This window comes from Panthera onca, chromosome A3 (genome assembly GCF_046562875.1).
Source record: "Panthera onca isolate mPanOnc1 chromosome A3, mPanOnc1 haplotype 2, whole genome shotgun sequence".
NCBI lineage: Eukaryota > Metazoa > Chordata > Mammalia > Carnivora > Felidae > Panthera > Panthera onca.
Window position 1 is genome coordinate 232,511 of NC_138341.1, and position 27,858 is coordinate 260,368.

Consider the following 27,858-nt stretch of genomic DNA (forward strand, 5'->3'; position numbering starts at 1 on the left):
ACAAAGGGTAGGGAGCGGTGAGCACTTAACCTTCAGCTTTAGGAAACCCTTGATGTACACTCACTTTTATCTTTTCTCAAACTAAAAAGTGATCCTCATCCAGAGCAGGACTGACTACACATGCCACTCTGGTCTGATCATTTGGTGAAAAAAAATGGACTCTTCCCAAAATAGAAAATTCAGCGTGCTTAGGTTTTAAGTTGCATACGACGATGTCAAACAAGGCAATATGCAGAAGGCCTTCTGTGACCAGCAGTCATTCCAGCAACACAGCCAGCCCCATTTCCCTTGGACCCATACCAGCTTTCCTTTTGAAAGCCCCGCATCCTATTTCCAAAGAGTGAGAGCTCTCCTGAGAGTAAATGCTTCCTAAGTGGAATAAAAGCATCACATCATTCTTGATGAGGAAAGATTATTATTTTTTAATCTTACAAAAGATGAGGTTAGTATTTTCTCATTTTACAGAAACTTTTGTTTAATTAGAATGTCGGTAAGGGCGCCTGAGTGGCTAGGTCGGCTAAGCCTCCAGCTCTTGGTTTCTGCTCAAGTCATGATCTCATGGTTCATGAGTTTGAGCCCAGCATCAGGTGGTTCGGGTCCTGCTTGGGATTCTCTCTCTCCCTCTCTCTCTCTGCCCCTCCTCCACTGGTGCACATACACACACACTCTCTCTCAAAATAAATAAACTTAAAAAAGTAAATAGGACGTTAGTAAACCAACAACCAATTCTCCTTAATTTAAACAAGATCAACAGGATGGAAGCTATAACTTATTTGATTATTCTAACCTTCAACATAGTAATTTGCAGACACCTCAGAAGTAAGGCACTCCACAGGTGTTCCAAGAGCAGGCCCACACAAGGAAGGAAAGGGCACCCGGAGACCTGTGATTTCTCCATTGTGCATGTAATACATATCTTCTAACTTATTATTAACTAGGCATCTCCCACATCTCAATAAAAACATTCCTGAGAACAAGAATGCAGGACGCGCATGTTCTGTAAGCAGAACAAAACCTGAAAACCTTCTCTCCTACCAGTAGAACTGTCTGGGCCCATCAGATTACTCCCTGGGGGCAAGGGGCCCAGGTCTGTGTCATTCTTTCCAACTCAGCCCTTCTGGCAGCAGTGACAACACTGAAACATTTGTTGAAGTGAAACAGGTATGTTTCAGGCCAGCAGGTACATGTCATTTCCCTGTGGTCACCTACCCGTTCAGAGCACAGTCACACTTGTTTAAATAGGAAAGCCCACCGCGGCAGGGAGCCCCGCAGGCATCCGGTGCCCCCAGAGCTAGGGAGCTATCCACCCGACTCTCTGCTCAGAGATCCCCTTACCACAGGAGGTGCCCCAAATGGCTTGGCTTGGCTGATCGCAGGGAGGGCCAAGTGGTCACATGCAGGGCCTGGAACCTCACAGGGGACCCAGGGCGCCCTGCTGACTTCCTGCCCCCACCAGTCAAGCTCACCTCACACCCACAGCACCGCACGGCTCTAGAGAGTCACTTATTGAAACAAATTGGGACGAAAAAGAGTAATAAGTGCTTTTCAAACATTAGATAATTCCAAATAACATAAAATGAATTACAGTAGCTAAAATTAAAACTTAGCAAGAGCTTTTCTGTGTCCGGAAACACCTGTGGACGAGTCTACAGAATTGGTTAATTTTTGACAGTTTGCGGAATGACCTGTTGATAATACGCAACAGCAAAATCCCCGGACGCCCTCCTTTCTCCCGCCCTCTTCCCCAACCTTTGACCCTCTGTAGCCAAACTTTCTCAAGGGGAGAGGTGGGGTGGTCCCGACTCTAGGTGCGGCTCGGCGGCGTCACCCACACCTGTACTCACTTGTGACCCCAGAGCCTGGTCCTCCGGCGCCCCTCGAGCGGCCGACACCTCCCCAGGAAGAGGAAGAGCGCCCTTGGCTCGGCCCCGCCTCCCGGGGCGGGGACCGCCTGGCCAGGTGCACACCTGACACAGGTAAGGGGCAGGTGAACACTCCACTTTTGCCAGGACGAAGCACCCGCCACATACACCCCCGACGAAAGCACGGCGCGGTCACGGGATTTCTGACTTCACCGCGTCCCTCCCAGGGCGGCTTCTAAGGCGTCCAGTCTCTTATAGTTGGGCCCCCCCAGCCCACGGCCCTGTCGCCAGGCAGACGGTTGTGTGTGACCTGAGCACTGGGGGTCAGGGCGAGGCAGGTGTCTCGGGGGCCCGGGGAGTGCTCCCTGGTCCCGAGCGGACTCCGCTCAACCCCTGATCGCGGGCCTCGCGTTTGGGCCGCGCGGCCCAGGTCTGGGGGGGCCCAAGTCTGGGGGTGGGCAGGTCTGGGGGCAGGCCCAGGTCTGAGGGGAGGCCCAGGTCTAGGGGGGGCAGGTCTGGGGCGGTGGAGCCAGGTCTGGGGAGGGAGCCCAGGTTTGGGGGGTCGTTCACCTGAAGCCAAGGAGGGAGAGGCCTGACCCGCCCCGCGGGGACCCTTACACTCCGCAGACCCTCGGGCACCCGCTCAGGACCCCTCTAGCATCGGTCAGTCGTCCGCGCACCCTCACCATGCGCTCCGGGCGCCCTCCCCCACCCCGAGATGATCAGTGCACAGAGCCCGGGACCTCAATCAGCCCCCACTGGGACCCTCCCCCTTCCAGGTGACTCACGGCCCCGCCCCCCCCCCCCCACTCCGCCCCTCCGCTCAAAGCCCGTCCTCCTCCCTGAGGCCCCTCCTCCGCCTCCTGACCTCCCCCCCGGACCCCGCCCCCACACCGCCCCCTCGCCGCGGAACCTCTTCCGTCCTCCAGTGACGCTCCGCCCTCCGCCTCCGTACTGCGCAGGCGCACGGCCCGGACCCTTGCCCAGGGAGGCAGTACTGCGCAGGCGCGGAGGGCGGGACGCTCGAGGTGCGCCTGCGTTGCGCAGGAGAAGTCCCTACGCGCTCAGTGGGCGCCTGGGCGTGAGCGCGGGAAGATGGCCGAGCCGGTGTCCAAGTCTGTGCTGTTCGTGTGTCTGGGTGAGCCGACGGGATCTAGCCCCATTCTGGCTTTCCCGAAGGGTCGGGGTGGGTCTCGTGCCGTTTGGGCTGCGTCGCTGGGCCAGGGACGGCGATCGGGAGGAGGGCGGGGAGGGTGGGATGGAGCGCCCCGGGGCTGTTTCTCCGCGCCGCGCACCTGCTGGGCCCGCTCTCCTAGCCGGGTCCCCTCCCGTGCCCAGCCCACTCTCCAAGCGAGGTCCTTTCTCTGCCATGACCCCGCTCACCTGCCCGGCCCACTCTGCAAGCCTGGGTCAGGGATGGCCTCATCTATAAGGTGACATTTGGGCAAAGACTTGGAAGAGGTGAGAACACAAGCCTTGGATCTTTGGAAAAGTGTCCTGGGCCCAGGAGAAAGTGGGTGGACAGTTTTGCGGTGAGAGTGCTGGTCCCGTTCATATTGGCAGGGAAACACTGGCCTGGAGACCCAGGAGCCTTTTCAGCCAGACCTTCCTCTGTACCTGAAGGCTCTTGAAGGTAATTTGAATGCCTCCATGAATACATAACTAGAACCATTCTGGATGCATAGGAAAGCGAATTCCTTACATAAAATGAGTGCTCGGGGGCAGGAGTCTGTGAACCCCTATGTGAAGAGCCAGAAAGTAAATATTTGGTACTTTTCACAAGCAGACCTAGAAAATACATAAGCAGTAACATTTGGCTGTGTTCCAGTATAACTTTATGGACACCGCAATTTGAATTCCATGTAATTTTCTCATGTCACAAGGTATTCTACTTTTGAGTTTTTTTAACTGTTTAAAAAGGTAAAAATTATTCTTGGCTCCGGGAGCCATACATAATAAAGGTGATGAGCAATGAATCCTAGTTTTTAGATGCTGTTTTAGGGCCTACACAGGACAGATCTGGTGAGGCCTGTGAGGACGTGGGCTTACTCTGAAGGACACAGGCCACTGGAGGATTAAGCCGTTGAGCAGAGGGACACTTGGAAAGAAGTGTTCAGCTGCTGTGTTGAGAGCACCCTGGAGAGGGGTGAGGCCAGGGGTGCAGGGGGTGTGTGCTGGACCAGAGAGGGCCTCGAGGGTGGGGGCGGGGGAGGGGTCAAGTTCTGGGCAGACTTGAGGGCCTGATGAAGGCCTTTTCCCATGATGGCCTGTACTTGGAGCAATAAGAATGGTGTGTTTTTGAAATGTAAAAAATGTATTCCTTCAAAGCATTTAATTGGAAGGCTCTTTTCACACTGAAGTGTAGAGAGAACTGTCAGATGTTTTCACTGGTAAAGCTAATGGCAAGAAAGAACTGCAGCGCTTAGTTTGGAAAGATGGTTGAACGTTCCGTGTTTTGTGCGGTAGAGATGGTGCCTTACTGTCGAAGGCACTGGTGTTTGTGCCACAGCCAGTGTGGTTGCAAATGATAACATTAGTGGTGCCAGATTACCTCTTTCAAACAATTAATTGACATTTATTGGTACTTCATTTGTGCTGTACACTGTGGGGGGTGTGGCTCAAGGTAAGAGACACAGCCCCTACCCTTGGAGAATTTCATTTTTTTCTTCTGTGAGTCTCAGTCCTTGAAATAAAGGTGTGCAGTACAAGTATGAATTATCTGCCTAATTTGGGGAAAAAAAAAAAAAAACCAACAAAACTTGAGACTTCACAGATCTTTTTTCCAAAGAAATCTGAAGATGACATTTTAAGTTTTTAGAACTTTTCCATAGATGAAACCTGCATTACTGTGTTTTACTCATGAGCTCTGTTTTTGAATAATTGGTGATATCAACTTTTGAAATAAAGAGAGCAAGTTACAAGGAAGCAGGATTCTGCTGATTTTATAAGTAGTATGACTTCTAATTTTTGTAGTAGTAATTTTTTCCCATCTATACTTATTCATACCTTGCTGTAAATAGAACTCTCTGGGGAAAAAAAGTAATTTTGGGTGAATATGCCTTAACTTTAAGGCAGTAAATAACCCTAGGTTTTGTCCTGTGGGGAAACTAAGCTGTTTAATAATTATTTGTAAAGGGGTGAGACTAGTCTTAATTATGTCTTTAGATGTGAGATTGTAAGCATCTGTTCTAGAGTTTCAAAATAACAAGGGTTGTCTTAAATTGAATCGAGTGGTTGCTCTTTAGAAGTATTCCCAGGGTACATGGGGACAAGTAAAACAATTACACATCTATCAGAGCCTTACAATAATTAACGTAGTGGGGATGATACTTGTTTTAAAAACTATACAAAATTCAGAATGTGTAAAGGAAAAACTTCACAGTACGAACTAGCTTACAGAGGACATTGGGGATCAATTCCTGTCTTCCCCTTCATGGTTGAGTGGTTGACAGATTTTTTTTCACTGCTGTGGAAACCACAATCTTTATGGGGAAAAATATTATAAGTACGTTACTAGATTGAAGACTAATGTGGAAACTGAAGAAGATTGTAGTAAAGTCAGTGTCGGTTTCATGTAATGGGGAATTAGTTGTGTTTCACAACACTCTACAAGATCCAATTCTACATGCTTAACACAAACCCCAAGATTCTAATATGCGTCAAGTGGTGTGTGTTTCGTTAACTCAGTTCCTGTCTAGTCCTAGTGTTTTCGTGCTGGCCTCTGTGGGCTGAGTGTCTTGCAGTTGTCTGCCTGACTGTGAGAAGAGCCTTTGTCCTCAGGCCCTGCACAGCACTGGGCTCCTGTGTGGGACACGTGCAGAGTATGTTTGTTGGACATTCCTTCCCACTGGACCTGCTGGGCCCACCTCCCGGGCCCAGTTAAGGTCCTTGTAACCAGGCCCTCCAGCACACATTCACTGCTCTCTTATTCATACAACCCTTAACTTAAATGCCCAGAAAGGTCTTTCTCCTCCCTTCCAATCTTCCTTTTTTTTTTTTTTTTTCCTGGTAAGAAATTTCTTACTATCTTGTTTATGCTTTTAGAATGTTTAATTTCCTGTGCTTCTGTGGTATACTGCTTGTCTGTCCACATTTGTTTTCTTGTTTTTGCTATAGCTAACTCTGAGTTTTCTGTAACACATTGCTTGGCACATGTAGAAGTATTTTGAGAGTAGATTTTATGTCTTTTATCTTTTCCCCCAGTGTAGTAAGGAATTAGGCCCTCCCTGGCCTTTGTCCCGGGTCCTGGGTGGTAATGTACAACCTCTTGGAATTCCCTACGGTAATAGTGTTTTGCTACTCCAGGAGGTCCCTGTGCAGTTTATACTGAGAGGGGGAGTCTGGTTGGGGGTGTGAGCACTTGTGGGGGGCGGCCAGAGAATGAGTTCAGCTTCAGGCCCATAGTTTCATCAGTCACGACTACTTAATGACACTCAGTGAGCCCTTGGCACTGGAGCTCTGGTGAGTAAGCCCTAGTGCCCTGGGTATTGTCCCACACGGATGACGAGAAAGTGACACGTGCCCGAGGACCAGAAAGCTTCACGTGTGAAACTCCTCCAGAATCTGCCCTCTGCTTTCTAACTCTGGCTGGTTCTGCCTTGAATCTTTTTGTTCTAAACCTATAATCCCAAGTCTAGCATTTTCCTGAGTTTTTCGTGTTCTCCTAGAGAATTATTGCACTTGTGGGGACCCTGAGTCTGTAGCTGGCTGCTCTGAAGCGAGGGTGGCCCTGGGGGGTCCCTGAACTTGCAGCCGATGTCGGAAGTTCCGAGCAGACTTGCTGGCCCGGAGGGCAGCGGCCTTGCTTCAGCCGGCCGGCTCCGTGGCCCTGGGGCAGGCCCTGCCACAGGCCGCGCAGTGAAGTCTTGTGCTGAACTGCCGTTATGGCTGAATCCATTTGTTTGTGTATCTTATGAAACAGGATCCCTCCTTATGTGCGATATACTTGGATATCCGTACCTTTAACGCTACTGTATTTCATTTTAAAGTCGGCTCCTTGCAACCCACTTCATTGGTTTCACGACTCACCTCTGGGCTACTGATAGCAACCTGGAAAACGATGATTTGGGCGGTAATTGTTTTTCTGACATCTTGGCTATTTGTACTTTGAGCACCTGGACAGATGGACAGTGACCGGCTGTTCCCCAGAGGTCCTGCCATTCAGCAGTCGCTCCTGGGGGCGGTGCCGTTGCTGGGTGTCGGGGTGAAGTGCTTGCAGGGATCCAGCATCTGCCCTTGCATCAGACCTGATGCCCACTTTCTGCGCTCCCTCTTTTCAAGGTAACATCTGCCGATCACCCATTGCAGAAGCAGTTTTCAGAAAGCTTGTAACTGAGCAAAATCTTTCAGATAACGTAAGTACCATTCTCTGTCTTAAAGAGGCCAACCCGAATGCCTTTGGGGCAGAAAATTGTGAAAAAAATTCTTTTTTTCTCCTGCAGTGGAGGATAGACAGTGCAGCGACATCCACATATGAAATAGGGAACCCTCCTGACTATCGAGGGCAGAACTGCATGAGGAAGCATGGTATTCCCATGACTCACGTTGCCCGGCAGGTACCGTATCGGAACTTGAAAGTGCACATGTGTGTTCTGTGTTGCAGTGGGTCATTGACAGCGGCGCTGTTTCTGACTGGAACGTGGGCCGGTCACCAGATCCAAGAGCTGTGAGCTGCCTCAGAAATCATGGCATTAGCACAGCCCATAAAGCACGACAGGTAGCAGAGCTCTCATTTAATTTCTATTACTGGTGTCCCGTGACTTGCGAAGTTGTGAGAGGCTTAACCACACTGGCGTGTGAATGAGCAGTTATTTGAGGCCCGTTTAAGTAGCCACAGTGTGTCCTTCTTGTTTCGCTGCTGACTCCACAGTTCTGAAAGATGTGCGTGATCTTGGAATTTACTTAGTAAAATACACGTATCATCACGCAATTGATACTGGAGAGAGCCCTCCCTAAGGGCTGGAGTTAGAATCTCCTTTTTATTTTCTGAGATCTTCCTGGTGACTAGTCCGGTTACATTCCAAGTTTGTTGCTAGAATAAAGTACTAGAACATATACAACAATGTATTTTCTACTGTGAAGTGTCTTAGAAATGTGGGGTGGTGCTGATCCCAGCGGTTGGACTCCTGGGTTCAGAGTCTGGAGTGCTGGGCAGTAAACCCTCCTGTGTCCGTTCAGACGGTGTGGAAGCCAGTAAAGGCTGTGGGTACATTTGAAATACGGCCAGTGTGACAGAGGAAGTGGAGTTTACGTGTCAACTTATTTGGGTAGCCCCCTGGAACTGGTAAGCGGCTAGCTGAGCTGCACGGTTCTGAACTCTTGCATAACCACAGGGGAGACTGTGAGGGTTCCATGCCACAGCATCAGTGAGCCGTCAGGGCTCAGGGCAGGCTCGTGGTGCTCCCTCGCTAGCAGGCTGCTGCAGGTGTGTGCTCTGGAACCTTCCACAACACAAGGACTAGTTGCTAAAGAGATCTGCTTCATTTCTGGTACAAAATGCTTCATACATTGTTACGTGGAGAAGCTACTTTATCACTATGATTATTTCATGGAGAATTCATTGGATTTTTAAAACATCTGACTAAATCTTCTAACTTCTTTTTGTGTCCAACCTAACAAAATGTACAGGCTGTGTCCACAGCCTTTAAAATGAGAAGCCACTGAATGTTTTGAAAATCACTTGTCAAACATATGTATTTAGAAGTATGGCTGGCAGTGTGAGAGCCATAATTTAGTCTTCGCATTTGAAGGAGAACCTTGTATAAGACAGGACAAAGACTCTTTAATCATTGTTATACTAAATCACGTCTTTACTTAAAGCTTTGCAAATTGCTTTGCCATACAGCATTGTATTTTTAATTTTGATCATCTCAATTTTTGTCCTCTCCATTACCTTGTTAGGGAAGGGAGTCTTTGGTAAACCCATTTTGCAGATAAAGAAACTGAGTTCTGGAGAGAAAATACTTATCAAAGGTCACCCAGCTTCAAAGTGGTAGAACAGGAATTTGACCATTGGCTTATTTGTTTGTTTTAATAAAAACATACAGAGGTGTGAGCCAGAAAATTCGCAAAAGTGCCGTAGAAACACTTCTGGTGCATTAGTGATGTCTCAGAAGCCAGGGGTATGCACGTTATTTTGGCTTAGATAAGTTTATTCTGGAATCTGTGAACTGCTCATTTCTGGCTTTTAGCTGACTGTGTATTTAACAGTTTACTATTTAAGTTGTTAACTTCCTTAAGGGCCTGACGTTTTCTTAAATGGAATTTTCATTGGACAGGAAACATTTTTTTTTAATGTTTTTCATTTATTTTTGAGACAGAGAGAGAGCATGACAGGGGAGGGGCAGAGAGAGAGAGGGAGACACAGAATCTGAAGCAGGCTCCCAGCCATCAGCACAGAGCCCTACCTGGGGCTCAAACTCGTCAACTGCGAGATCGTGACCTGAGCCGAAGTTGGATGCTCAACCGACTGAACCACCCAGGCGCCCCAGGAAAACATTTTTTGTACCACATGTCCTTCTAATCTCCAGGGTTGACAGAACCTGCTGATTTCGAAGTCCTTCATAATTATGGGCCGTCACACTTTCATGTTTTCTTTTTTTAAGACTGGATTATTTTTTGTATACGAGTATGTAATTTGGGGTACAAATGAAGAATTTAAATACACATGTCTTAAAAAACAAAGCTAGAAACTTTAAATTTTGAAAGGAGAATTGTAATTGCTGGTTTTAGTAATAATATTCACACATCATCTGTTGTTTGTTTGTTTGTTTTGCTTTTTTATTTTTCCCTGGTGCTTTTAAGAAAGTTTTCTCAAGGATTTTTTTTTTTCCGGTTGGTAACACCGGTAAGATTTGCTTTGCAAATTAGCATCCCCTCAGGTCTTTGTTACCTTTTAGCATCTTGTGATTGTTTACAGGCTTTCCTTTAGCGGTTGTCACTATCTGTGTGAGAACTATTCTGTCACATTGCTTAAAATTTTAGTCTTCCCAATATTTTCCACCTGGGTTTAATAAATGTATTTAGGGTGCTTCGTTTGTTTTTGAGTGTGTGAACGCACATCTGGTTAGTCTGGTTTGTTAGACAAACGTTTGGTTTGTTAGACATTTTTCTCAGCAGAGCCCTGACCGCGCGTGGCCGTCCGTGGTCCTCGGGGCCTGGGCCGCTCCCCCCACTGCAGAGGTCACCGCTCACATTCTTGCCACCTTTTATGCCTGTGGCCGTGGGACCTGTAGCGTGTGCCCTTTCTGTGGGCCTTGCTCTCTGGGAGGTTCTCCGGTCGTCCCCTGCTCTCGCTTCGGGGCCGTTCGCGGTCGTGCCGCGGTCGTGTCCGTCCCACCGCGGACGGGCGCTCGCGGCGTTTCTAGGTCGGCGATGCCACGGTGAGCACCTACAGGGTTCTGCTGGGGAAGGCCTGGGTGGGGGCACACCCAGCAGCACACACGTCCCGGTTGTGTAGCCTCCTGAGACGGGCCAGGCGGCGTGCCTTCCTTCTCTGCTCTCCTAGGTTGGTCAAATATTGATAGTGTTTCTGCTTTAATGGTTTGGCTGGATTCATCGAATCAGTTGTGTCTGTTTTTTGAAATTGCTCTATTTTCCTCTGCTGTCTTCAGGTTTTTCCTTACGGATTCTTTGTGTCCAGCACTTTTACCATGGTAAGCCAAAGTATGCTTCTTGAATTTGCCTCGTGGTGGTTTCTGTTAGTTTTGGAAAATTCTCGTGACTTTCTTTTTACATTGTCCTCTCGGCTTTCTCTTCAGAGATTCAGCTTACGTGTATTTTGAACATAAGTTTCTTAGGTCATCTTCTCCGTTTTCTACCCTTCTCACAGGCTGGTCGTGGCTCTGTGAGGTTTGTGCTGTGACGGACCGGTCCCCCTGTGAGGCCTGGGCTGTGAGGCCTGGACTGTGGTAGACTGGTCCCCCCTGTGAGGCCTGGGCTGTGAGGGACTGGTCCCCTCCTCTGTGGAACCTTCCAGGAGTACACCGAGGGCCCCTCTTTGGCAGCTGCCACCTCCCTGAGTAGCTGCAGCCTCCCCCTGGGGCTGCGTAGCTTTTTGCCATGGGTCGTTTAAGAATGTGGCAAATGGTTTGAGAAGAAAGCTTCTGAGCGTCAGGTTCGCTGCTCTCTGGGGTCTTTGTGTCGTCGGCCCTTCTGTCCAGTTTTTCTCTGCTCCCTGGTCCTTGGAGCTTGTCTTTTCCAGCAGTGGCCCTTTGCCCGGGCGTCTCCGCATCTAGAGTGTGCTCTCCACCTTGGCGGTACTGACGGCTGTGGTCTGGGATGTTCAGCAGCGTCCTTGGCCTCTGCCCACTAGATACTGGAGCACCCCTTTCCTCTCCGTCATAACAGTCAGGATGTCCACAGACATTGCCATCTGCCCCCCTCTTTGAGAATCCCTGCCCTCAAATTCCCAAAGTGTCCATGAGGTCAAAATGGTACATGCGTAGGGGCGCCTGGGTGGCTGAGGCGCTTAAGTGTCTGTCTCTTGATTTCTGTTCCGGTCACCATCTCACGGTTTGTGAGTTCGAGCCCCATGTCGGGCTCCACATTGACAGTGCGGAGCCTGCTTCAGATTCTCTGTCCCCCTCTCTCTCTTCCCCTCCCCTACTCGTGCTCTGTCTCTCTCAAAATAAATAAGTAAACTTAAAAAAAAATGGACATGCTAAGGAGTCCATTCAAGGTGTCAGACTGACCAGTAGATTTGAACAAAGTAATAAAAATTTGCTGATATGTTTCCATGTTCTATATTGCAAGTAACCTTTAAGAAACTATCACTACTGAGTTTTAGTATCACAGAGCATCCACAGTTATCTATAGTGGCCGTGAAAATACTCCCTTTATGTTGTGTGAGGCTGGGGTCACTGTGCACTCGCACTCAGCATGTTGCACATCAGGTAACAGACGCGCAGAGGAGAACCTGTCTGTCCTCCAGGAAGCAGACATGACAGAGATTTGCAGAAATACAGAATAGGGCCACTCTTCACCATTTTCATTTTTTAATAGTGGTATTAAATATTTAATATTCAGTGGTAAATATTGCCACGCATAACCCATGGCGGGGACTCCTTTTGGGGTTCTGGCCTCTCAAAACCTCGTCACGGGAGCACACAAATGGCTTTTTTTTTTTTTAATTTTTTTTTTAACGTTTATTTATTTTTGAGACAGAGAGAGACAGAGCATGAACAGGGGAGGGCAGAGAGAGAAGGAGACACAGAATCTGAAACAGGCTCCAGGCTCTGAGCTGTCAGCACAGAGCCCGACGCGGGGCTCCGACTCACGGACCGCGAGACCATGACCTGAGCCGAAGTCGGATGCTCAACCGATCAAGCCACCCAGGCGCCCCAAATGGCTTTTTATAAGATATTAACTATAGCTATTCTTATTCTTTCTCAAGTATTTTAATATCTAAACATGTATGCATTTTATAGGTAGATGTCAGTTCTAAGACTGTCTTATCTACACTTGCAATAATTCTAAAATTAAAAATAATGTTAATATTTGATCCTAAATTAAATTTCTCATAAAACTGTTTTGTGAAAATAGCGTGTAGTATTTGTTCTAATAGAACGTGAAATAACATAGTACCTTGGGAATGTTTACAACTTGTAGTCCTCAGCACTTGAGTAACACACTGTATCAGAAACTAATCAAGTGCATACTAACAGCCAAAAGTTACATTTTTAACAGAATAAGGAGCATATTTATTATTCGTTCGCTACACTGGCTGTTAAATAGCATCATTGCTCTGTTTAACCAGGGTTTTGATGTCTTCTTTTTGAGTTTCCTGGTACTCCTGTATTTTAGAGGATTTTTTTAGAGAGGAAGATTATTATTGAGAAATTACATTCTTAGAAATTATTCTCACCTTCATTTTGTGACCTGTTTATGTTCCTTTCTTTCTTATGGCATCATTATTTATAATAGTTAAAAATCTTAAAATAATTTTCCCATTTACATCGCAGTGGGCTTCCGTTGATAGAGTGTGATGTTGGAAAACTTGTAAGTTTTCATATCAGTAAAAGTACCGAGTGGCATCCTTTCTTGTGTCTTGCTCAGATCATGGGTTCTCACGGGAGAGCCGAGTCCTACATACAGTTACTCACAGATTTCCTTCTTAGGGACTCTTCTCTGAACACGATACTTAATGTATATCTTCCTCCCTCCCCCAGAACTCTCTGCCCGGCCTGGCCTGGTTTATATCTCCTCTGGCGTGTTACCTGCCCTGCACAGGGCCCCACAGGGACAGCCATCCATCTCTGTAGTTTGGTGTTTGTCACTGGGGCCTAGGATATTACGTTCCTGCACAAGGAAAAATAGAGTAAAACACTGAGGGGGGTTGGACGTAGGACATTTTAATATGCGAAGTGAATTATACTTTGTCACTAAGAAATCGCAGATGAAGTATAAACTTTGTTTACATATTATACTATGTTACTGTTATTCCAGGGAACTTAATAGTATAAAATTTCTTTGCGATACAATATTACAAAATAGGTTAACTCTAACTTTAAAGTACCCTAAATTATTTAACTTAATTGGGTACCAAATTCAAACACAGCAAAATTTTTTTGTATTGCTTTGGATCCTCTAGACTTGATTGTTATAAACACTGTTTTTTGACTTCTTGTTTAATTTTAGGTTACCAAGGAAGACTTTGCCACGTTTGATTATATACTTTGTATGGATGAAAGCAATCTAAGGTAATCTCATGTTTTAAGGGTATTTTTGTTCAACTGTCGATTTAATAGTAGGTCAGATAATTTGTCTAAAGTGACTTTTTTAGTAAAGTTTTCATAGAAGTGATGGTCACAATATATACAATTACCTGTTTACAACAGTAAGAGACCAGGAGGTAACTGAGAATTGTCTCCCCGGAGTGTTTACCAAGAGACGCACCCTCAGATAAGGGACAGCCTGGTCCGCATCAGGCATTGCTGGTTTTGCCAGAGGGTGGGGTAAAGCTAAAGCTGTCACCGCTGTAGTGATTCCTGGACCACGGGTGTTTCACTGTGTTTCTCCTCTTAACCTCCCCATACCTGCTGTCCCCCATCCTGCAGCAAGGAAGACTGAGGAAACTCAGCAACGAGGAAACTTTTCACTCTGTTTAAATTGTTGATTGCCTTAACTGATTGAAAAGCAGAAGCAGACAGGCTGGGGTATTAGGTAACAGTGGCCAACTGATGTGGTGCGTTGTGGGCCCTGCACATCGTCGTTCCGCGTCGAATCGGAGAGGCACCGAGAGGGTGGGTCCCGGGTTCACAGCTGGCGCAGGCCAAGCTGGGGGGGTTTGAGCTCAGCTTCGCTCAGCAGAGCCTGTTGTGGGTCTCACGTGAGCCGCAGTCTCCACGGTGCCCCATCTCCTTACGTGTCTGTTGAACCCCAGGGGACATGCATGCATTTGGGCAGCAAGGAATTCGGTGTTTCTTGAGATGTGTGCGCCTGGCACAGTGCCAGGTGCTGGGGAACGCTGAGGAGAAAACGTTCATGCCGCCTGCCCCCGGGACGCAGGGCCTAGTGTGGGCTGCGTGTGCTAACACAGAATTACACCTAACAAACAACATGATACAATGTGGTCATGCCCAAAATAAGTGAATACAATGCACATTAGAAATTTGAAGCCACTGCAGGTTAGATGAGCCAAGAGAGTATGAAGAACTCCCAGTTGTAAGCCCAGGGCACTGCATCCCTCGTCACACAGCCAGCTTTACTGACTTGGTGTTAATAACGCTGAGAGCCAAGACTGCAGCCCGCCTGCTGCCGTCAGCACTCGCCAGCACAGGGGAGGGCTGGGACGTGGCCTCAGTGTGGCCTCGGGGACCTGCTGCCTTAAGTCCTTGCGAATTCACAGGTATTCCACATGTGGCGGACAGATAGGATTCACAGCCTTACTGTTGTCTCCATGAATCAGGAACATCACTGAGATACATGGTTTCTATTTTTGTTTTTCGGCGATTTGTTCTCATTTTTCTCACCTGACACAGTACTGACCGTATCAGCGGTGTCCGGCCGAAACTTCCTGCGGTCTGTCTCCTGGCACAGTCCCGGGGGTCGGTGGGCACCCAGTGCAGGGGCGGAGCTGGCGGAGCCCACGCTTCAGGCCAGCTCGCTCGCTTGCTGTAGGGGTCTGCCTCCCCCTCGCTAGCACGGGGTCTGACTCATCCTAGGTGCTCAGTGGGGGTTGCTGACTAAACGGAGGAACGATCAAGATGCAGCCTGGAAAGTCGCCGCTGTTCTTGCCGCGGTGGGAGCGGAGGAGGCGGTGGCAGGAGAGCTGTGTCTGCAGCTTGGGCAGAGGCTGGAGGGGTAAACGCAGGAGCAGGGGCTAGACAGGGAGACCCGGTGCATGTGTCGGGACACCTGAGGTGGGATCTGCGGCCCTTGGGCACTTGGTTCACGTGGCTCTTTGAGGTCCGTTCTGCCACCCTTGTTTAGCCTCTGAAGTAGGAGCTTTTTGATTTAATCGTTCCAACATGTGTTTCACAGGGTATTGCCCGGCTCGCAGCGCATATCGTGCGTCAAAGTGTTCGTGAGAATGTGCTGCTGTTGCAAACCCTCTCGCCTGAGTCAGAAACCCTGGCATATGGAGGGTCACTCGGGTCGACCGAGGGTTTGGTTTCCTTTCTAAATCAGGTCACTCTTGCTGGGGTTTGATACGGACGTTTCATAAAACCCTAGCAGATGTCCCTGTTTAACTTGAAACCCTAGATCAGAAAACTAAGTTCATGTTTCAATTTTACAGAGACTTGAATAGAAAGAGTAATCACATTAAAAACTGCAAAGCTAAAATTGAACTCCTTGGGAGCTATGATCCACAGAAACAGCTTATTATTGAAGACCCCTATTATGTAAGTACACCTCTCCTTCCGTTGTGACGCTGCTGTGTGGCGGTGGCTCACAGATGAGCCCCTGTGCACGCCCTGCCCTGCCCTGCCCGGCCGTGTGCCGCACCAGATGAGACTCTCCTAAGGGCGTTTTGTCATGCGGCTTTCACTTCTTCTTCCCCCTGTGCTTCCAGGGGAACGAGTCCGACTTTGAGACCGTCTACCAGCAGTGTGTGAGGTGCTGCAGAGCTTTCCTGGAGAAGGCCTGCTGATGTCGCACCCGTGCCCCCGGCCCCCGGCGAGCCCCACAGGAGCCACAGTGAGGCCGCAGCTGCTTCTTCGGTTGACCCTGTTTCTTAAATGCTTGTAGATGGAAATCAGTTACTGTATTTGGCAAATAAATAGAAATGTTTCATCCAGTTTGTGGGGTACACGAAGCGTTCCTGACGAGTTGAACTCCCACTTTGCCCCGGTTACAAAAATCGTGGGACATGACCCCCAGAGCACAGAGACCTCCAGCATCCCCTTCGGGCCGTGTGGGCACACGAGCTCCGCCTCTTCCTCCCTGAGGTTGTGGACCACCGACGGGGACGATGCCCTCCGCGGTCTCGTGACCCCTTCTCGCCAGGGCCCCCAACCAGCCCAGCGGGCCTTCCGTGGGAGCTCACCCCAGCTCACAGTGGCACGCCGTTGACGTAGAAAGTGGGAAAGAGAGTTAGGTGTCCATCTCTAGAACCTTTAATGCTTGCTAGTTTTTGTCTGTCTGTCTGTCCGGTTTATTTCACAGGGAAGTCAGCTTCTTTCCATTTGAACCATTTTACCTCTGGAAATTTAATTCCATCCAGAAGGAAAGACACTGTGTGCTGGTTTTGCTTTTAAATGCTATGTGACCCAAATGTCAAATGTAGATGAGCTTAGGTGGGGAAAAAATTATTAAAAAGTTGGGAAAAGTTCTTTTATGTTGGAATGCTTAAATATTGATACATTAAGTATTCTTTCTTTGTTGTTTGATTTATAGACAAATACAGGTAACTTCTGTGCACTTTGAGGTAACTAATCTAAAATTCATATGGATTTGTGGCAGAAAAGATTGTTTTCAAAATAAACTGGGGAGAGTATAAAAATACAACTAAGATAGAAGTCTGCCTGCTTTTTTATTGATAAGTGAAGAATTAGAAAACAGTGCTTTTATTGTCCCTTTCAGATGGTCTGTGATGCTATCTATGCGTGTTTATCTTCAGTGTTAGGAAGTAAAATGACAAAAATAAGTATATTGCTTCCACTTATGATAAAGTGTTTGTGAAAGAAATAGGAGGCCCCTGCAGCCATAAATGTCCTTGCCTGACCCCACCACCTGCGGAGTGAGACCGTCTGCTCCTTGGAGCCCTCCTGGGTGGCATGGCTAGATGGATGACAGCTTGCTCTACGGCCGGCCTCTACCCTGACTCGTAGCTGGTGGTCCGGAGTCCTGGGAGAAACACCACTCACCAATCGGTCTTCACCCAAAGTCTGAGTGGATCACTGCTCAGCAGTAGAATGAGTGTAGAGGAACAGGTGCCCCATCAGGGTGCCCTGAGGGGCCGGGGGCGGAGCGGGGGGGCATTTAGTCCTGGAGTCTCCTCCCACCTGGAGGATGTGCAAGCCGCCTCTCCCACCACCCTGGCAGGACGTGTGTCCGCCTCCCTGTGGAGTCACCCGAAGAGAGTCCTACCTGAAAACTTCCTCAGACAAGTAGGAACCTCTCAAGGTTAAATGTATTGAGAAATTGGTGATGATACCCTAAAAAGTAAAGAATTGAGATGGAAAGATCAAGTAATTCACCACCATTAGAAAACAGGAATAAGAAAGCGCACTTCAGAGTTACACTCTGCCCTCATCAGTCAGTAGTTGCTGAATAATCTCAAAGTAATTTCATACTCTGTGCCTTCGTGATCATGAATGAATCCGTATAGTTTGTTTCTTTACCGTTTGAATACGTATCTTAAATATGAACCTCAGACACATCCCACAACTCACGTCTACTTTGTCCTTATGGCTGTATCCAGGCGAGAAGTCATGTGAACAGAGAAACTCCTGCTGATTTCAGTTGTGTTAAATTGGATGCAATCATTTGTTCAAAATAGATCACCTGTAAAAATCTAGAGCCACTTGGAAGTCTTACCTCTTAGTGTTTTCATGACTACCATGTCACGCGGGAAATGCATTCTTATTTAAATATTTATTAAATACTCATCACCATATCAGGCTCTATCTTAAGACGTGCCACGGTTCCATAGTAGCGTCTCCTTAAAAAAAAGTCAATTTAATTGTCCCTTCCAAGAATCCATAGCCTTCCCACTTCATGTGTTCGTGGCTTTTGTATTCCATGACATTCTTGCCAGTGTTGCAATCTCTTCATAGGTCTGTAAATCATGAATTCCCACCAGTGAACTCGTCAGAGGTGAAGAGTCACTTTTAAGACTTCATTATAATAAACACTGTTTATTACTTGGTTCAGCATTTACAGTATTTACATATTGCACAATATCTGGATACTATCTTACATTTATTGTACAAAGGACAAATGAAATGAGCCTGGTATGTTCACAGATTTACACTCCACTGTCTCCAAAACGTGACACGTTTTTTTGTGGGTTTTCATGCAATTCCAAATAATACTCTGGGAATTTAATTGTAAAAGTAATAAAAATATTAAATCATACCATATGCTGTATGAAAATATAGTTTCGGATTCTGTTTATGTGTCTAAAGAAATATTCTTTGAGATTTCACCTAATTAGGAAAAGGAAATTGCTTTTTCTGTCACTTTGTAGCCCTGCTCATCAAACGTGGATCCTTCCTTCTTTTTCTCCAGAATCTCAAGTGGCCAGTATTAACGTCAGGTACGCTGATTTGCTGAATACGTATCTGCCAACAGTGTCGACATACACAACTCAAGTTAAAGGAATTATGGAAGAGTCTGTCTGCAAAAATAAATCTCTTGTTCACAAGGGGATGTGTTCGTGAAGGTAGTAGGTTCTGTCCCCTGTTGGTTCCCAAGGCACTTCTCATGGTTCATGGGCTGCCGTCCCTCTGCCCTCTGCTCACGGCTGAAAAACATTTGGTTTCATATATAACCATCCACATTTAGCGCTTCTAGAAGACCTAGATGTTGAATTATGTAACATAATGTGTTTATAAACACAAGGGATCAAGGGCTGCATGTATGTATATTTCGCTGTTCCAAAAAGCATAGTCCATTTATTGTGGAAAATAACCGGGTCCTACAGTTGTTACATGCTCACTGTGCTAAGGGGTGAAAACCTCCCTAAATACGACCAAACGCTTGTTAAAGTCTGAAGACAGCCCTTACTCCTGATGTGTGTGTTGTCAAGTCCTCGGTAACTGGGGCCACCACACCGATTGACAGTTGGTGGCAGTCCTGAGACATGGTCGATTGGCCTTCACGCTTCCATCTTCATGAGCATTTGCAAAGCCGATGACCAAGAATAAACTCTTTATTCTAGCACTCCATGCAGTATACCCGAACCACTGGTGTATCATTCGTTAATTTAAAAAATAATGGTAAGCTTCAGGGTTACTGAAAGTAGGCTGCATTTTGTAGACTGAACTAGGTCCTTGTTGCTCAGAACTACATTTCTTTGGAAACACTCCAGAGCTCAGGGTTCTAGCTTCCCTGAGCTGCAGCACCAGGTGATGAAGTGTGTGTGGGAGGGTCTCGAGTGGGTCTCTGACTATGAGGGAGAGTGGCTGGGAGCCTGTGGTTTCCCTTTGGCTGGAGGGGATCAGTTAGTTAATGAGCTTCAGAAAGAAGGAGGCAAGGGGGTTTGTGCTCAGCTCACAAACGTGAAGAGTCCCTGTGCTCGGACCCCGTACACACTGGCTGCTTCCAGGCTCAGCCTTGGAGAAGACAAGGCTTCGGTCTGGAGCCGGACGAGGAACCCTGTTCTGCAGCCGTGTCCATCCCGTGCAGCTGCCAGGGCAGCAGAAGACAGGTGTTTGAGCCCCGCTTCCTCCACACCAGAGCAGCTGTGTTGACCAGGAGTGTGTGTCCTGCGAGTGCCCTCCTGTGTCTCACTGATGTCCTCACCCAACCCGCAGGGCCCTGCCTGTCTACGTTGTTGTGACCAACGTTGTTCTTGCAGTTTAAAACTTCTGGAATTTATCAGAAATTAATCTTTAAAAAATATTAGGAAATTATAGTTAGCAGAAATGTCTGTGTTTTTCCAACTTTCCCCATTTCTTGACCAAAATGAACACAGTTACAGCCGTGACAAGTGTGACAGTGGGCGCAGTGGCCTTTGGGCATCACACCTGTGGGCACACACCATCCTCGTCTCCCTTGTCCCACCATCCAGCCAGACCCTGACTCGGTGGGTCAGGGTGGGGAAGTGCATCAACTATCAGCACCTTTCCCGAGACCACATCTCCTCCCCCCAGGACTCCCTCCCTTTTCGGTGTTGCCATGAGTATCCAAAGCCCTGACGTGCCCATCCCGGGACTGATGCAGGGGTCGAACCACGCTCGGTTCTAGTTCCACACCCACGTCATTCCCTAGGTCGCGGCAGTCATTCTTGCTCTAGTAAGGACACCCTGCTGCCCCTCTAGGAGCAACCAACTGTGGGGGGGCACAGTTAATGGGTGTAGAGACCGGGAGCATGTTTCTGATTAGACGGCCACAGGGCATTTTGTCTCCCTGCCCCTAAGCAAATGGAAGTTGTTTTCCAAGGACGTGCCTGGCTCATCTCTGCAAACACTGGTGGTCTCACTATGAAGCAAGGCCTAATACGAACAACAACATCCTCTTCCCGAGCATATCACCTGCAGAGACAGGAGAGTCCATCCACTGCTTTAAAAAGAAGCCTTTTCTGTGTGCCTTGTGGGCAGTGGAAGAAACCAGATAGGACTCAGACGGAAGTGAAGCTGAGGTCAAGTTAGGGCATGACATTTCTCAGCTCTGGCATTCAAAACCATGCTTTTCCTTCTCCCCAAGTGCAAAGTGCCACACAAGTGTCAGTGAACCAGCACAAAACGTGGCCTCGTAATCCCCCGCTCAACCCCATGCTCCACCCAAGCCCCATGTTGCTCCTCTCGTTACCATGGGTGTTTGGCAGGGACAACGTGGTGCTGGGGACGGGGCTGACTGTGCCTGCCTGGCCAGTCCCGGCTCCCAGGTTTGGCTCAGCCACTCCACACTGTCTGGACGTTAACTTACCACCACCGGCTTTTCCACAGCGAGCGTCAGGACTTCTCTCCCCTCACACGAGACAAATGAGGGTAACCCTGGACAAACACAGTATCCTACCCCCTTTTTATTAATGCTTCTGGACAGCAGATAAATTGTCTGGGAACAGCCATGTGAGGACCAGAAGCATGTCTGGTGCGGGTAGACTTGGCTTCTGAAATGCCCAGCACCCACAAGACACACGGTGAATGTAAGATTCTGCGACTGAAACCCACGATATTTGCATCAGGAAAATAAGCCCTTTCAGCCATCTGTGTGGCTGACCGCTGGTGCTACAGGTCGCACATCAGCCCTCAAGAGGCCAAGGTAAAAAATTTAGTTCATAAGCTCTTGATGTGCATTTGTATTTTTACCGTTGGAGCCTATGAAAGAAACATATGAAGAGAATAGTTATTCTTGGCTATTCCTTATAAGCTAACTGGCATGATGATAGACTCCAACTCAAACATTTGCCAGATAATGTCTATAAAAGTTGCCTGGATATGGTTAGTCATACACTCATTTATGAGTGTAAGTGAATGAGTGAAAGCCGAAAAGTGAACAGGCATGATTTTAGATGTGCCTCCTGTTTTATGCACTAACGTGCTGAAACTAGTCCACTAATGGGTTTTGTTTCCAGTTAACACTCTGCCAACTGAGCCCTCACGGGAAAGATTTGCAACAGCTGCCTGGGGTACTGTGTGCAGGTGGCCGGGGTACCTTACACTGATGGCCACTATTTGGAGATACTCTGAGTGTCACTGGACTCAAAGTAAGGCTACTGAGGCCAAAGGGGGGGTGTTTCTAAACACCCATGAATTTCTCACATCGCAAACCGGACTCCGGTCCTTGCTGTGTGTGCCAGTGACTCTGTGGTCGGCTTACCTCATCCCTCCAAGCACATAGGACTGACAGCCAGCCGGGTAAGAAGCCTGGCACATCTTTTATAGTCTGTAGTGAAAATAAATCACAGACCCTTGTCAGTTACGTCAGCAACCCTTAGAGCATTTTTTTTAACAAGAATATCAGCTGCTAAAGCCATTTCTTTAAATATTTTGAATTCCCTGGAAGTGATACGGAGACTGTCATGTGAAATCATGGGCTCTAAGTCATTGATTTCATCTTTTATGGTATTTCAGGGGCTTTAGCATCACAGGGCAGGAGATGAATGGAACGGGAAGCCGTGTGGGAGGCCAGATGCCCGTTTTCTTCCTGCGGTGGCTCCCAAGCTCCTCAAAATGGCTTTGGTTTTGTGCAGCTTCCTTCCAGGGCATGTGCAGGCTGGGTCCCCACCTGGGTTCATCATACACAAAACCCTCTTACTTAAAGACAGTGGGTCAAAACTCAAGTAACAGAGCAGAAAGACCTGGGCTGGATAACAGAAGGAAGCAGTGAGCTAATTTCTGAGTACAGGCTGATTTTCCATAATATCTCACTTAATTTCCTATTAAATTATTCCATAGGTGCTACCTCAGAAGGACCAAGTGAGGTTTAGTGACCATGGCCGTAAAGGGCTTTCCTCAGCTTGAAGTTCTGTGGAAAAGCTACAGCAGTTTATAAATTCTCAAGAGTCTCAAAATCCTACTTAGAAATGGAGGAATTCATACTCTTAACTGAAATTCTGATAAACAAGTAAATTGACAACAATGAATTTACACAACGTGTTGGACAAGCGGTTAACCTACCCCTAAAAATACGGCTCTTAAATATGTAGAGGACACGATAGTTTGTGCTCAAAGGGGGAAAAAAAGAAAGGTCTAACAGCTGGAGGCTGGGGCATCTGGGTTCCTGGCATTTTTTTCCTCTTCCCCCGCACACCAAGTCGTCTCCGATGCAGTGCTCCCAAATACAGCACACGTGCACGCAGTGTTGTGTGCGCTCAAGGTAAGGGCTCCCGTTTGCAGCACATCTAGAGGCCATGAGGTTGACCACCACCCCCGCCTCCCACCAACCCACATGTTCTCCAACCCTAAAATAATCTGGGGGTCCTATGAGGGTGCAGTCTGGAGAAACTTCATGTTCTGCTCTTCCAAAGAGCCCCCCCCCCCCCCCGGGACCACACTTTGAGTAAGAAGGCTCTGGTTCCTTTCAGTCCTGACCTCCCAGGATTCGTTTCTCCAGCTCTGTGTGGGCAGAGAGAGGTGCAAGCCACATCGGCACAAGCAGCCGCTCGCCCAGTGCACGCGTCTGTGGGCTTCGTGCCTCCCGCCCCCGCCTCCCAGAGGAGCTGTGACGAACCCTGACGGCCACCTCGCAGAACGGATGAGTTGCTCTGAGCCAAAGGAGGCAGTGGGTGTGGACACACACTGTGTCCTCAGGTCAAGCGGTGGCGTCTCTGTGTCAGGGCGCAAGCAACTGAAGCAGGTCGTCTGCTTGTGCGTCCATAAATGAAAGAAAGATCAGGAGTGACCACCCCAGAGGCCATCTGCAAATTTAGAACCTGTGACCCTGTGATTTTAAGATGGGATTTAATATAAAAATATACACACATTTAAACAATAAAAACGAGAAGGTTTTCTGGTCCCTGGAATACTAAACTACTCTCAAACAGAAGGTGATGCCGTTTCAGAGGAAAGAACTGGGAAAAGAACACGTGCCGGCTGCAAATGGCCTGGACGATGGGTGGGCTGAGACAGGGCTGGAAAGGTAAGTCAGAGCTGCGTGCCCGCGTGCTGCTTGCCTCGGCTGAGCCCGTGAGGCCCACGGCGTCACCCGCCGCCTCAACAGGGAGCCTCCCGCATCAGGTGATGCTCCTGGCCTTACTGGCCGCGTCACGCGTGCCTAGACGGGGACCTCCACACTGGCAGCTCTGTTGTTGGGGCAAACTTCGCTGCCTAAGCAGAAAAAAACTTCCACTGCCTGTAAAGTGGCTTATGTGTTTACATTTTGTCTTTTGAAGGCAGGGCGGGAAAGTCTGGTCGGACAGTCTCCGAAAGCAGCCAGTAAGACACCTGGTGTGTGCACACTTCCCTCCTGTGAGCCTTACATGAAATCAAGGTGCAGTCCCTGCAAACGAAGATGTCACTAGCTCCTAAGTCACTTGTCATCACTCTATGTTTTGTGAGGAGCACTAGCAGCCACTTTTGGAGAAATAGAATACATTTTGTTACAGACGAATGATCAGAAAGCTATGGCTGAGCACTAGATTGAGGCGCGAACTCTGCATTTGTGGGTTAGCGAGAGGCCGGCCAGAAGAGCAGAAGTTTGAAACAGCGATGAAGTCCTTCCTTAGATAATGAGGTTATAATCCCTAACGGAAACAAGGAAGTCTCTGGTCAGGGTAGGGGGCCCCACACAGATTCTTCATGCCCCAGGGCACAGAACTACACCCTAGTCATCTGAGCAACTCGTTCTTAGAGCTCGTTTGTCATACTGAGTAGACACAAACACAGACATCATGCCAGAGTTCATATACAAAACAAGAATGTGAATGGAAGAGCTCAGCCGGTTCCAAGAGGTGATTAATTCCAGCGAATGTAAATAATTTTCCATTTGGCACTAGCTGCTACAGAACGCAGTTACCTTCTTCTATGGTCTGCTCGCCCTAACTCCACAGTTAAGAGGGGGAAATATATTTGCACACAGGAGATTTAGAAGGAGGGGACTGTATAGACAGAAGGACATGAGAATCGTATCTACATGTGCTGGTTTTCCCAAAGCCGTCCGGATGCTGTCACTTACATGCAGGGACGGTGCAGTCTCTGGTGTTGTGGTACAGTCTGTGAAAGTGTTTGCTGCACTTTGGACTGAAATAAAGAGGACCTGGAACATGGAAGGAGAAGCATGTCATGAGGCTCGCAGGGTGCCAGGGATGGGGCACAGGGGAGGGGTGAGGACACTTACCTGTGAGATGTTTTAGGAACTTGTCCTTCATTCTCAGGTCTCGAGGGACGATTTCTGTTTGAAGGGAAAGGAGGTAATTATTGCATCGCTTGAGAGAAGCATTTTTGTCACGTGACCTAAGCGAAAGTTGAGGAAAGTTGCTGGAAAGTGCAGGTTACCCTGCACTAGATAAAGCTGATCGGAGCCCCCTTGATTGCTGTGTGAAGACTTGTAATCCGGGACATGTTTCTTCTCCAGATAAACTATTAACTGTTCACAAAGCTTCAATATTATTTGTCTGATCTCTGCCCTGATGGAAAAGACAGTGACCGCAAAGTTACAGGGTGAAGAAATGTGTGTGGGTGGCGGTTAGTTTCCCGCAGCAAATCGCTTTAGACATTCTCATTTTGGAGAGCTTGGGAATCAAATCCCATGAGCTCTCAAAGTTCTGAAACGAAAACCCAGTCCTTCAAACAGCAACCAAAAACAATGTCATGAAACTTCTCTTTTTCTAGGTATCTATTTAGGAAAAGGACTAAATGCTTTCAAAACCACCTGTTGCCAAGGCTGATGTACATGCATGGAAATAGCCATTTACTCGGTTTATAAGATAAAAGGTAAAGTTCCGGGGGAAAGACAGCTGTCAGTTTTCACCCGGGGAACAGGCAGTGCCCCATTGACACTCTTTCTGATTCCAGGCTTGGTTTCTGCTTTTTCACTCGTCCGCTCTGGGTGGTAACTTTTGCTAGGAGGGCGTGTGGTTGCACTTTGTTTTCTCACCGATACTCCTGGTCCGGGGAAACGTTCCCTGCGGACCCTGCCCACTTGGTCTGAACGTCAGCCTCTATCAAACTGACCTTATCACACTTGACCTAATTGTGTCATGAAAGCATTAAAAGCTCGCAAGCTTTCTTTGGAAATTTCCCACGGGGCAGGCACTCTGGGAAGGCTGTGCCTCTGGCGGGGGTGCGGGGGGGCCGCTCCGCAGCACTTCTGCCTCAGTTGAAAGCGCTCTGCTGAAAGTATTTCCATTTGCGAAGTGACACATGACAGTTCTGTGCCAAGCTCCGACCTGGGCAACAGGTCCCGCGCCTGGAGCGGAGCAGGGCTGTCGGTCACCCAAGTCCCGTTTGCTTCTCTTTACGAAAACACATTGTCTAGTTGTTTTCCCCCAAACAACAGAAATGGGTTTCTCCTGTTAAAATACACGTTTTCTCCAGGACCGTATTTCCCAGCAAACACGACTCAGTGTCTCCGGAGACGCGGTGGACCCGCACACGTGCGGAAGGTCCCCACCCCCACCCGGGGCTCCCGGGACCCCCCCAGACCCCGCCCCGGATCCCCCCGGGCCCCGCCCCGGACCCCCGGGCCCTCCGGGCCCCGCGCACACCCCGGGAGCGCACTCACCCACTCGCTGCTCCTCGGGGTCCAGCGCGGAGTCCGAGGCCTCCCTGCGGCCCGCGAGCTGCAGCCTCTTGGCCTCGCCCGCCTGGCCCTTCCGGAGCTCCTGCAGGATCTCCGCGATGAGCCGCAGCAGGGTCTGTCCGTCGGCCGCCTCCCGGGGCGCAGCGACCCCGGGCCCCGCCGCCCCCAGCACCAGCAGCAGCCCCAGGAGCAGGGGGCGTCCCGGCCCGCGCATCGTGCGCTCGCTCGCTCGGCCGCAGGGAGATCCGCGCGCTGCAGGGGCAGGGCGTGGGGGGCGGGGGCGGGAAAGAAAGTCGGCGGGGGTTTGGGGGGGCAGGCAGAGCCCGAGGCCGCGGCCCCCCCGGGACCCCGAGCGGATGGGAGCCCGCGGCGGCGGCTGGGACGCGGTGTCCCCGGGACCCGCGGAGGCCCCGGCGCGGAGATGCCGGGAGCTGAGACTCGGGGCGCCGCCCCCGCCCCGGGTCCTGCCCCCGCCGTCCCAACTTTCGGGAGAAATAGCACCTCCGCTCGCACTTGGCTGCGGGAGACATCGGCCAACTTTCTTAACCTCTGAGACCGGGGGGGGGGGGGGGGCGGGGGGGGAGAGGATAGACCCGGGAGGGCTCGGCCCGCAGGGAGCAAGGGGGACCCCGGGAGGGCTCGGCCCACGAGGAGACGAAGGGACCCCGGGAAGGCGCGGCTCGCGGGGAGCGAGTGGGACCTCGGGAGGGTTCGGCCCACGGGAGACAGGGGGACCCCAGGAGGGCCTGGCCCGAGGGGATCGAGGGGGACCCCGGGAGGGTTCGGCCCACGGGAGACGGGGGGACCCCGGGAGGGCCCGGCCCACGGGAGACCGGAGGACCCCGGGAGGACCCCGGCCCGCGGGGAGTGAGGGGTGATCCTGGGAGGACTCGGCCCGTGGACTGGGGTCCTCCCGCTGGGGCAGCGCCGCGCCCTCCGGCGAGTGGGGGCCGCGCCCGAGTTCCCAGCGGCGCCTTTGTGTGGCGTCGCCCCCTCCTCCCGGCCGGACGTCCCCGAACCCCGACGAGGAGTCCCCGTCCAGGGACCCCCACTCCAGCCGCCCGCAGGGTCGGGTTCGGGAAACCCCCGGCTCACACCTGCCGGCGCCGCCCGGGAGTCCACCTGCGCGTCGGAGCACGGCCGGATTACCTGTCCCCGCGTCTGTCCCCGCGACTGTCCCGGCGTCTGTCCCCGCGCCTGTCCCCGCGTCTGTCCCCGCGCGTGTCCCCGCGCCGCGCTACTCCATGCCCCGCGCAGACCTGGCGGGCGGAGCGCACAGACGCGCGGGGCGCAGACGCGGTGGCTCGGCCGCCCCGGGAGCTGGACCCGCCGCCTCTTATCCCCGCGCCGACGTCAGGCGGGTCCCCGAGGGCTCCGCGCGGGTCTTTAATTAGAAGCTGCTCGAGTGTTCGAACCCCCGTGCGGATCTTCGTCAGATACCCCCCTCCTTCCCGCCCCCCCTCCTCCCTGCCGCCCCCTCCTGTCTCCCCACCCCGTCCGGGCCCCCCCCCCAGGCCCCTCTCCGCCCCTCTCCCTCCACCCTGCACTCCCTCCCCGCCTCTCCCCTCTCCCCCGCCCCTCCCTCGCCCCTCCTCCGCCCCTCGGCCCCCCTCCCTCCCCAGTCTGTTCCCCTCCGTTCCTGTCACTTGTCACAGGATGAGAAGAAACGCCTTTACCAGGAACTCGGCTCTGTTTTTGTCTAAAT

At 49.9% G+C, this 27,858-nt stretch overlaps 3 protein-coding genes across 6 annotated transcripts in view; 1 reads left to right on the forward strand and 2 right to left on the reverse strand.

The window, feature by feature from the left end:
• SH3YL1 (SH3 and SYLF domain containing 1) overlaps positions 1 to 2,295 on the reverse strand; it is a 40,965-nt gene extending 38,670 nt beyond the window's left edge. The window contains exon 1 of one of the 2 annotated variants that reach the window (XM_060647292.3): positions 1,845 to 2,295. In XM_060647292.3, the coding sequence (XP_060503275.1) occupies positions 1,845 to 2,028 (184 nt within the window). In that variant the 5' untranslated portion in view covers positions 2,029 to 2,295. The remainder of the gene's footprint in view (positions 1 to 1,844) is intronic. The other variant, XM_060647300.3, reaches the window with a different exon arrangement.
• On the forward strand, positions 1,891 to 18,405 carry ACP1 (acid phosphatase 1). 3 transcript variants are annotated; one of them, XM_060647349.3, is made up of 7 exons: positions 1,891 to 1,976; positions 2,792 to 3,000; positions 7,143 to 7,216; positions 7,304 to 7,417; positions 13,500 to 13,561; positions 15,601 to 15,706; positions 15,877 to 16,811. In XM_060647349.3, exons 2-7 carry the CDS (start codon positions 2,958 to 2,960, stop codon positions 15,952 to 15,954), a joined length of 477 nt encoding a protein of 158 aa, XP_060503332.1. In that variant the 5' UTR covers positions 1,891 to 1,976; positions 2,792 to 2,957; the 3' UTR covers positions 15,955 to 16,811. The 3 variants fall into 3 exon arrangements, with proteins under 3 accessions (XP_060503332.1, XP_078301204.1, XP_060503309.2); XM_060647326.3 differs by lacking the exons at positions 1,891 to 1,976; positions 7,304 to 7,417 and adding an exon at positions 7,465 to 7,578 and having other exon boundaries at positions 2,847 to 3,000; positions 15,877 to 18,405; XM_078445078.2 differs by lacking the exons at positions 1,891 to 1,976; positions 15,601 to 15,706; positions 15,877 to 16,811 and having other exon boundaries at positions 2,830 to 3,000; positions 7,304 to 7,578; positions 13,500 to 13,566.
• Positions 18,406 to 18,553: 148 nt separating this feature from the next.
• On the reverse strand, positions 18,554 to 27,581 carry ALKAL2 (ALK and LTK ligand 2). The gene is made up of 6 exons (XM_060647378.3): positions 27,303 to 27,581; positions 26,136 to 26,405; positions 24,750 to 24,803; positions 24,588 to 24,668; positions 21,792 to 21,857; positions 18,554 to 18,771 (listed from the first exon to the last, which is right to left on the reverse strand). Exons 2-5 carry the CDS (start codon positions 26,365 to 26,367, stop codon positions 21,793 to 21,795), a joined length of 432 nt encoding a protein of 143 aa, XP_060503361.1. The 5' UTR covers positions 26,368 to 26,405; positions 27,303 to 27,581; the 3' UTR covers positions 18,554 to 18,771; position 21,792.
• Between the last annotated feature and the right edge of the window lie 277 nt (positions 27,582 to 27,858).

Bases quoted from the DNA above. Each gene is read 5' to 3' on its own strand.
- ACP1 (XM_060647349.3), top strand. From the start codon at position 2,958: ATGGCCGAGCCGGTGTCCAAGTCTGTGCTGTTCGTGTGTCTGG. The intron at 3,001-7,142 runs GTGAGCCGACGG...CCTCTTTTCAAG, and splicing joins TGTGCTGTTCGTGTGTCTGG to GTAACATCTGCCGATCACCC. The intron at 7,217-7,303 runs GTAAGTACCATT...TTTCTCCTGCAG, and splicing joins AGCAAAATCTTTCAGATAAC to TGGAGGATAGACAGTGCAGC.
- ALKAL2 (XM_060647378.3), bottom strand. From the start codon at position 26,367: ATGCGCGGGCCGGGACGCCCCCTGCTCCTGGGGCTGCTGCTGGTGCTG. The intron at 24,804-26,135 runs GTGAGTGCGCTC...CCCTTCAAACAG, and splicing joins CCCCGAGGAGCAGCGAGTGG to AAATCGTCCCTCGAGACCTG. The intron at 24,669-24,749 runs GTAAGTGTCCTC...TCCATGTTCCAG, and splicing joins GTTCCTAAAACATCTCACAG to GTCCTCTTTATTTCAGTCCA.